This window comes from Lates calcarifer, linkage group LG1 (assembly GCF_001640805.2).
Source record: "Lates calcarifer isolate ASB-BC8 linkage group LG1, TLL_Latcal_v3, whole genome shotgun sequence".
NCBI classification, from domain to species: domain Eukaryota; kingdom Metazoa; phylum Chordata; class Actinopteri; family Centropomidae; genus Lates; species Lates calcarifer.
The window spans coordinates 8,625,310-8,635,035 of NC_066833.1; the positions used below are offsets into that span (position 1 = coordinate 8,625,310).

The 9,726-nt window shown below is 45.4% G+C and overlaps 1 protein-coding gene across 1 annotated transcript; it reads right to left on the reverse strand.

Moving 5' to 3' along the window:
* Positions 1-196: 196 nt before the first annotated feature.
* arglu1a (arginine and glutamate rich 1a) lies at positions 197-8,244 on the reverse strand. The gene is made up of 4 exons (XM_018689178.2): positions 7,672-8,244; positions 5,127-5,352; positions 2,379-2,462; positions 197-1,653 (listed from the first exon to the last, which is right to left on the reverse strand). The coding sequence occupies exons 1-4, from the start codon at positions 8,001-8,003 to the stop codon at positions 1,489-1,491; spliced, it is 807 nt and encodes a 268-aa protein (XP_018544694.1). The 5' UTR covers positions 8,004-8,244; the 3' UTR covers positions 197-1,488.
* Positions 8,245-9,726: the final 1,482 nt, after the last annotated feature.

A 9,726-nucleotide genomic window follows, 5' to 3' on the forward strand; every position in this document is an offset into this window, starting at 1 on the left:
CCCGGGCGCGCTCAGCTCGCGGCCGCCTTCAGATGACCTCACAGCGGCCTGGAAGTGAAGCGGCGGCCGCTGGAGGCGGAGAGCGGAGCTGGCAGCTCTTCACCTGGACGGGGAACCAGAGGAGTAAAGAAGGAGCTTCCAGGGTTTAAGAGAACTCAGTGTGAGCAGCGAATGAAGAGCGACACAGGCAGCAGGGTTTCAGGCATTCAACGGGTTTACTCAGCTGTTCAGTCCCTTCACAATTGGGGGGAAAATTACACGACAAATTCAAAATCCCACAACATAACAAAAAGTCATTATACCCACCTGAGGTCACACACACACTCACACACACTCCTCATTCACTCTCACACACACACACATCCACACTGACCTCAAACCTGATCTTACCTGAACTTGTCCGTCCACCAAAGCCAGGCGCATGCGCCAAGTTAATTTACTTTAGCACAAATCATTTGGGACAGAACATGGAGAATGTGGTCGGGAGGTTTTTTCTCGTGCATTTTTTTTTTCTGATAAACCAAAGCTGGAGTTTTAACCACGACTGTAACTTTTGTTAATTGTGGATCGATTTTCATCATAACACAATCTTTAAGTTGGGGGTCAGGAGGAGGAGGAGGAGGAGGAGGAGGTGGGGAGGGAGTCAGCACATCACAGCAAGGCTAATAACATTACATCATACAGGAAGTGTCCCCTCTCTCCTCCATTACCCACAGGCCCCTTTATCGTAGCCGTATCCTGTTGAAGGTTTGTGGTCGGGGTCCCGGTGCAGCCTGGGAGTCGAGGCCCAGTTCGCTCCTCACGTTTTTAAAAAGACAAATAATATCCAGATGAAGCAGGAAGTGAGATGGAAGACACAAACCTGACGTTAACTGTGCTTTTTAAAGGCTGTGCCGCTTCAGGAATCAGATTTAAAAAACAAAAACAGGACAGAGAGCGACTCCCAGGCTGCACGGGAGCCTTTACAGTAAGCTGAACTAGACAAGCCAGACAACACTCTTCTATATCAGGGACTGTGTTCGCTCTGCTGGGAGTTTGCTGGCTGTAAAGACATGTTAAGAAGAAGAGCACAGGTGCACAGTCGCTCCCTGTTACACCACAGTTAAGACTTATTGGGGTCAGGGGGGGCGAGGGACATGTTATAGCATTCTACATCAATAGTTCGAGTTCCCTAAAAATTCAAATAAAACCAAAAATGAAAAAAACAAAACAAAAAACAAAAAGCAAACGAGTCAGTTATCTGTGCGGAAAGTAGGGACGAGGAGGATGGAGGGAGCAGTCAGGTCCTCTGCAGGCGGAGAGCTGCCTCCTCTTCGAGGCCAGAGAGAGAGGGACGACCCCCTGATCCTCTGCCTTCCTTCTGCACTTCCAAAACGAAGCGAGCGTTCCACAGAGGAGGAGGAGGAGGAGGAGGTCAGACGATGAGCATGGAGAGCTGGATGGAGGCGAGGAGGAGGAGGAAGAGGAGGTTGGGAGGGGGGAGCAGTCTCATTCAGCCGCCTTGAGGGAGAAGGAGAGCTTGGGCCTGGACTTGCCCTTGCCGAGGATTATTTTCTGCTCCTCCTTCTGCTGTTTCTGACGGTCCTGCTCCAGCTTCATGCGCTCCTCGTGAATCTTTCTCTGCTCCTCCACAATACGCAACTGCTCCTCAGCCTGAAACACAAAGAGCAGGAGCTCAGAAAACCACCTCCTTCACACCAACCTTACAGCTCTCTGTGCAGCCGTTTACCACGGCCTCAAGAAATCAGCACTAACACAGACTTAAGGTCTTTTCACAAACAGCGAGAGGCGAATATACAACGTGAAAATGTACCAGGATCCTCTGACAGTGACTGTGGTGCCTTTACTCACAGAGAGAAAGAAACATCTCTAACATCCACGTTCTGAGTGGACGTCAGAACAAATTACTGGCACAGAAAAACGTCCTCAGTGTGAAAAGGTCTTTAAACTTCTACACGACAAAGCTGCTTGTTGGTGAAGCTCTGTTGTTATTCGTTAAGCCTCCACAGAGATTCTTGTTCATACCTGACATTAAAAGCACATTAACCACATGATGCTCGTGGTTTCCTTTCTTACTGCTCTTCACACGGGACGTTCTGTGATCAGGACGATAAATTTCACTCTGAAAATTAAACTGCTGGATGTAAATTTGACGACAAAGACGACAGCCGTGTGCTGTGATGTTATATAAACAGAGCTGCTTTCAGCGTTTCTGAAGTGTTGTGTTAAAACGGGATGAATAATGCCAGCCGTTTGCTATGTAATGGAGGCAGCATGCAGAAACGATTAAAGTGAGGGTTACGAATTTGACAGAAATGGAAGAAAATGTCCAGAGAGAGGCCCAGGAAAAGCGTGGCTGTTCACAGAGCAGGGCGTACCAGCTTGGCCTGAGCCTCGGCGATCTTGCGGTTATTCTCCTCCAGGATTTTTTCCAGCTCCTCCCGCTTAGATTTTTCTTCCTCCTACAGGGGTGACACGGTGCCATGTTAGCGCACGAAGAGGCTACAGCCACAAAAGCACTTTATGTACATGTACACGCTCTCTCTCACACACACACACACACACACACTCATCCAGGCACACAACTAACTCATTACACCACAGGGAAGTTTGTTTAGCCTCTCGCACATGACCACTCTCTGCAGTCAGCCTGACTTTGTTTTAAAAAAAGCATAAAGAAACTGAACCCGCTATTTTTTCCTTTCTCTCTTTACTGCTGTTAACACACCCTCCTAGAAAAACTAAAAGCTAAAGCCACACCTAGGGCACTCACTGCATTTATTACTGTGAAAGACAATTAAAAATTTAAAACACAAGACTTGGAAAAAAAGGGGGGAAAACCCACTCATCACACTCATAAACAGAAGACAGATATGAATGACAGACAATACAATCTAGAAGAAAAAACAGTTGCTGTTTTTTAACATCATTATAAGCAAGAGAAAAAAAGGATACAAATAAAGGAGGGAATAGTTTTGGCTCACCAATGCACGTATACCTACGCATTTTCCTTGCCTGTGTACCTACACAACTGGTGAAACCATTCGGCATTTAACGGTTGAATATTTACTGTCTCGTCCGGACTGTGTGGCCCCCTGCAGAGACAGAGAAGCGCTCCTGGGCTGGGAGGGAGGGTAAGTAGGTATGGGGGGTTTCTGCCATACCACGCCCGCGGCATTCCTCTTTATTACTCTGATCTCTGTACTGCTTAGCCTGAGCCTGCAGCCACTTGCTCACAATCTTTCTTTTCTCTCCCTTGTTTTTTTTTTTTTTTTGGATTTTCCTTTTCGATGGCAGCGTGAAGGAGAGTACAGTACAAAGTGTCTGTGTGTGTTCGAGGAAGGAAGGACCGGACCACGGTACACTTACAGTACAGGACACGAGTCACGGGGTGAGCTGAGAGGCTGCAGGCCAGCTCGGGGGGGTCAAGTGCTAGTTAGGAAGGTGGTGAGTTGTGTTTCCAAAATAAAAACAACACAAATGTATTTACATATAACAATATCAAAACTTAGCAGCAGCCCTATAGGAGAAGCAAGTCATGAGTACAAAACACAGTACATTTGTTTTTGCTTTTTCTCTTTAGGGAGAGAAGCCTCTTCATCTGAATGAAATCATGAAAATATATTAACAGATCAAGGTTAGACCAGAGATATGTTAATCAGCTCAAACAGGAAACAGGAAAATGGAGTGGTCCATCATTATGTATCCCACACAGAGCAGATGGCATCTAACAGAAGGATTGTTAAAGAGAAGGTAAAGGTGGTGGAGGGAGGGTGGGGGGGCGGGGTGGTAAAGAAAACCTGTACATGGCAAACTGTGATTAACATTTCTACACAGAAAAAAAAAAACAGACTTTAAAACCTCCCAGTAGATTTAAGACCAGACTGGAGCCTCTGTCGGCTTCCAGTCCATCTAAACACCTCCAGGCCGGGCTAAAGCTAAAGCTAGCGGTCGCAGCGGTGAACGTGTCTGAGACTTCAGAGTGGGAGATTTTAGAGAGAGCAGTGTGGTGGCGACAGAGCAAAAGGCAGGAGAGAGGAAGGGAGGAGAAGGAGGAAGGAGAGGGAGGGAGTGACCGAATAAGTCCCAGTAGGTAAAGGAGGCGCGCTCAGACTACATTTCTCACCCGATTAGTACCGAGCCACTGGCTGCTCCCTGAGCAAGTCGGGGTCACTAGGCTTTAGCCGTCCCTCTCATTTACAATACATTATTACTGTTGCGTAAACAAACCCCCTTTTCTCAGGGACGCCTGGAGAGGTGGGGCAGACGTCTACATTTACTGACCAAAAAGGGGGGAAAGGGGAAGCCTGGGACTGTAAAGACTATCAACTGAAAAACTACAACTGTGTCAAATTAAAAAAAGAGCCTGGTCTGAACTCATTTAGGCGTTTGGGAAATGTTTAAAAATGGCCGGTAACGGACAGTGACTGTAAAAATACAAGTGTCAGCTCTTATTTACAGACGTTAACAGAGATACTTAGAAATATCTAAAAGTAAAAGATCAAACTGAAAAACCGTGATGAAAAAGAATGAAAGTCAGTCCATTTCTGTAACCCTGCCATGGCAAACTCTCACCGGCTCATAATGAACTTCCCCCTGAGACGCCCAAATTAACAAGGCGCTAAAAAGCTAAAGTCCTGTATCCTGCAGCTTCTCAGTGCTAAACTCTGACATGGCTACAAGAAAATAAAGTACAGATGTATCATAGAAACACCATTTAAAGGGGAGGAGGTGTTCACTGTGGTAAAGTTTATTCTTTAGTCTGTAACAACACGACTGATGCAAGGATCAGTTTTTACAGCTACGTCTCAGTCGTGCATCATCTCATGTGTGTAAAAACATTTTTTAAATCAATATTTACATTATTTTTCTGCTGGACAGCTACTTCCTGGTTCTGTATCAACCCCCCCTGCAGTGAAACTTCTACCATGGCTGGGTTACATCCAGAAAAGTAAACAGGGAGGGGTGAGGGTCCCTCCACCTCCACCATCCCTGCATGTCCCCCCTAAAGTGGCACCAGTCAGAGTAAGTGACTGGGAGGAGGGGGGAGATGGGGGACAGGGGGGTAAGGGTGGCAGAGGCATGGAGGGAAGGGAGGGGCTGCGTTCCCAACGACCGAGCGTTACCTCTCTGGCTTTCTGCGCCGCCAGCTCGGCCTGCCGCTGCCTCTCCAGCTCCTCGAGAAGCTGCCGCTCCATGATGCGCTTCGCCTCCTCGACGCGCCGCAGCACCTCCCTCTCGATCTCGTCCTTCCTCTTCTCCAGCTCCTCCTCCACCCGCTTGGCCACCAGCTCCTCCACCCGCCGCGCCGTCTCCTCCTCGATCAGCTTCTCCTCAATCTCCTGCTGCCGGCTGGAGAAGGAGAGGGAGAGAAAAAGGAGGAAGGAGACGAGGGAGGTCAGGGATGGAACAAATTTATCCCTCGGATCTGCTCTTATACAAAAAACACAAACAACAGGACAACAACTAAACCCCACAACCCGACCATTAGGCCCCGAGTCATCAATAGTTCTGTGTAAAGAGGCTGAATGTTTCACCTGCCCTTCACTGTGTTATTAAGGAAGGAGGTTAGCCTGTTGTAAACAGCTAATACAAACTAAGAGCGGGTGATGTGGATTTAATCCTCGATCACATTTGAAACTGAAAAAACTTATAGTTATTAAGGAGATTAGGAAATAAAATAAGCTAAAGTAGAGTAAAACAAATAGAATATAAGAATTAAAGTTACAATGCAGAGCAATAAATCTGTCATAAGCCTCACATTTAATTTAACAGAGGGTAGCGGCAAACTGAAAATATTTATTATGGATCATGGACCAGCCGACGCTGATCTGACACATTTTAATTGTGCGACAGCAAAGGCGTCATTAACAGAGCAGAGAAAGAAAAGTGTTTTAACACTTTACTGATGAGCTCTGTTTATGGTTCTCCACACTGATATTCTCACAATCTATATCTGATCAATTATTGATTGTGTTATGTATGAACCATGTTGTCTCCCAATGACACGCACAAATGAAACAAAGCAGATGCAAACATATAAAAACACTAAAATAAACTGTGAATGAGCTGCAGGAAACAAATCGTATTCAGTCTTAAAAGGAGTTTGGTTCACTGTGACCATTTCTACATACTTTATACTTTCAGTATCTAGTAAGCAAGTGGAACATTTTTAAAGCTATTTTGCCTGAGAATCAATGATGAATGCTGAAAAGGGAGACGTGGTAAAAGATGCAGCCTCAGTGGATGAAGAGCTGCAGTGAACAGGTGTAAACCTTTAACCTTCAACATGTCATCATAAAGACTTTTAACCGTGACATTTGTGACGGCTGCATGTAAGACCGACCTGTAAGAAGGTTGCTGCATACAGCACAGGACAGTGTGAATGTGTGGAAACCTGACCTCCTGTGTCAGACTTCTACCCATGTGGGAGTGAATGAACCTCTGTGGTTCAGCAGCAGACAAAGATGGAGGTCACCTGTCCTGCTGAAAATGCTTTTAAATGCTCTTCTCTTCCCTCAGACTGTATGATGAACAGGAAGCTATTAAGAGGAGGAGGTGTGCTGTCAAACTGCTGCTGACAACTGTAAACACACAACCCACCTTCCCTGGATTTGATTCCATCCTGTCACTCAATGGGAAACCCAACCCAGGACCAAGTCCTTCCTTCTCTTACAAGTCTCTGGTTCGTGATATTTACATTTGTGTGCCTGGTTAAGTGGCCCTGTGGCTACTACGCAGTAAAAGAAAAAGCCCAGGTGTGTGGACAGTTGCTCAGATCTCAGGTGTCTGTGTGCCTCTGGCTACCACACACACCCCTTCACAATAGCAGCCTCCCTGTCCAACAATAAACGGGTGGTGGTCATTGTGTGGCAGCCACTGAAGCGTTTTAAGATGCAGATTGGGGACAGTGTTGCAGTTTTATCTGCACCTCCTGAGGCAGCAACTTCACCGCTGCAGCTGATCCGACCTGCGCTGCATACTCAGACATCTGTAAACACTGGAGAGGTATTCTGCTGAGAGGTCCATTTATCAACCTAGATATTATAAGCAAGCCTTATTGCACGGTAACAGCATGCAGACTGATAAACTAACCTTTTCAATTGTTTTCATTTAGAGTTGTGCATCATGAAAGACTGCTAAAGATATTAATTACTTCCACAGTGATTCATGTGCTTATACATTTGTTTTCTACTGAATTCAGAAAAAACAGTAAAATGACTTTTCTAATCAAACAAACACTCAAAACATAATTTAAATTAAGTTTATGGTATAAATTGCTTGGTGAGGCAAAGTTGTGTAATCTGCAAATCGTTAGTTAACCCAATTTAACTTTACATATTTTATATTAAATTCCAGATAAACTAGTAACAAAACAAAGTTGAGTTAGACTTACTGAGAAGGTGGCGTGCCCCCTGCAGCAGGCTGACTGCCCCGACAGGGATAAATAAATAAAAAACCTCCCCTGTGTAGTCAGGGCCCTGTAGAGCCTAGCTGACGTTAGCATGCTTTGGCAGCTAGCTAGTTAGCTAGCATTAGCTTGCTAGCGCAAAGAGCTAACGTAATCCATACAGCTGAATACAGCTAGCCTAGCATTTAGCTTAGCGCGTACTGCAGCTGAGTGCAGGTAATGTTATGTAACGTTTGAGTTTGAAGTTAAAATATACTCACATTTTCCTTTGTCTTTCCATCTCTGCCTTTCTTTCCTCCTCCTCCTTCCTCTGCTTCTCGTCCAGGGCATTTCTCTTGCTCAGTGTCCTGCCGAAGATGTCGATGCGCTCCGGCGGTGAAGCTGCTCTGTCTCTACGGGACGAAGTTGTGGTTGACCGAGAACGGGAACGAGAATCTCTGCGCCGGTTCCTCTTCGATTCTCGGGACTTGGACCGTTTCTTTGACCGCTCCCTGTCTCTGGACCGCGACCGAGACCGGCTCCGTTTCTTACTGTGCTTGCTGCTTTTGGAGTGTTTGGACCGGGACGAGCTGCGGCTCCGAGAGCGGCCCATGTTGACCACCTCTGCTAGTCGAGATCTTACACCAAACTGCTGTGTTTTATGGCTGATGTGCACAATATCTGAAATTTAGTTCCACCAGCTCCTCTTTAAACTTGTTATTTATAATAACGGACCAAATGGAATTGCTTCAGCGGAGCTATTTTGGAGAAATAATCATTCGAAAGTCGTTATTGTTTTGCCCTACTAACTTGCTATAAAGAAAGATGGCGGTTTGTCGAGTTTGTAGTTTCCCAGCATGCACTGCGGTGGCCTTCGGTATTTTCCGGCGGTCTTCGGGTACAGTCCGTAAACTTGCCGTTACTTTATCAACAGAAGTGTTTTTTCAAAATACTAGTCAACAACGGATATCGAGTACTTGTTTGTTTTTAGTTCGTACAAAGGTAAACACTACTGAACCAAACAAAAATAAAATAAAATACTTATTAATGACACGTGTGTGCTCTCAATTTAATGATGTTTGTACACAAATTAACTAAACTGTATGTTTATTTTGAGACACATAGATCGACCTGTTACGTTATGCACAATTTCTCTATTTTCTCTGCCTTCAGTTGAACTACATGTTACACAGGCCAATGGTACAAAGTCTGTGAATGAGGTAAGTGTGTGCCAGCCTCATTAGTATACTGAATCCAGGCCCCTGTTCAGTAATAAAAATCAATATCTACAGGCAGTGTTTTCCTCAAAGCAGTCTCCCAGCTCTGAGGTCGTGCCAAGAAGGTTCTGCTGGTATCACCATCATATGTGTTTAGACTGCGCTCTTGAAATCCAGGTGACAAAACGGATACAGCAAGAAGATGAACAGACAGAGCCTCTCGAGCTTATCTGGATTTCAGTGCAAATCATCCAAAACCATATCCAGTCTATGAGCTGTGACTGTGTCTGTATGAATCAGCCTGACACCACGGAGAAAAAATGCACTTTTACAGGAAAGACTGATGTTTCATACATTAAAAACAGAAAGATCAGGTGCTTCCAGTATCGTTAACTAAAACTAATTCACCACCCGCTCGGTTGTTGCGTGGCGTCATGCCTCCTGCTGCTCCCACCATCCTGCTTCAGAAAGTTCAGAAACAATGACGCAGACACACACCTTTACTTCCTGATTAGATCTTCTCAGTCACAACACATCTCTCCCTGGTCGGTCACATTCCTATTACATGAACCTTTTACCTCTTCTCAGAAAGTTAATAATGTGAGCTGATCAGGCTGATCAGGCAGGCTGGTGAGGGCTGTCTCAGTTAGCCACTTATTATCAGCTGCCTTTTTAAAGACAGATAAAAGCTTAAACCTGATATATTTCATGTCGTAGAATAAGTTGAACTTAAACTTTGGAATGCTGACGTATTTCTGGGTTCAGGACTCATTCCTACAGGACTGTGTGGAGGCAGGAGGTCGATCCACCGTCAAAATCATCCCCTCCCCACCCTCACCTACCCCACTACATGACCTCACTTCCTCCATTCAAATGAATGAGAAAGGCTTGGCTGCATTTTTTCCACGCCGAGTGAACGTCGGTGTCGGTGCATGTGCTGCGTTGCTTCTCTTCACACTGATTTCAATTCTTGTTCCTGTTTGACCCGTATTTAACTTTGCCTGTGTCCATTTTTAAACGTTGCTTTCATGCACTATCAGGGGCTAAAATGATGCTTTCATCTGAGCTTGTAAATTTAGCGACTAGAGCATCAGATAACCAACCGAAACAGACAGAACA

What these genes read in the sequence shown, in the direction of transcription:
- arglu1a (XM_018689178.2), bottom strand. Translation starts at nt 8,003, where the DNA reads ATGGGCCGCTCTCGGAGCCGCAGCTCGTCCCGGTCCAAACACTCCAAA. An exon ending in CGGCGCAGAAAGCCAGAGAG is followed by an intron (nt 2,463 to 5,126) that starts GTAACGCTCGGT and finishes TCACCCCTGTAG; the next exon opens with GAGGAAGAAAAATCTAAGCG. An exon ending in CCGAGGCTCAGGCCAAGCTG is followed by an intron (nt 1,654 to 2,378) that starts GTACGCCCTGCT and finishes TTTGTGTTTCAG; the next exon opens with GCTGAGGAGCAGTTGCGTAT.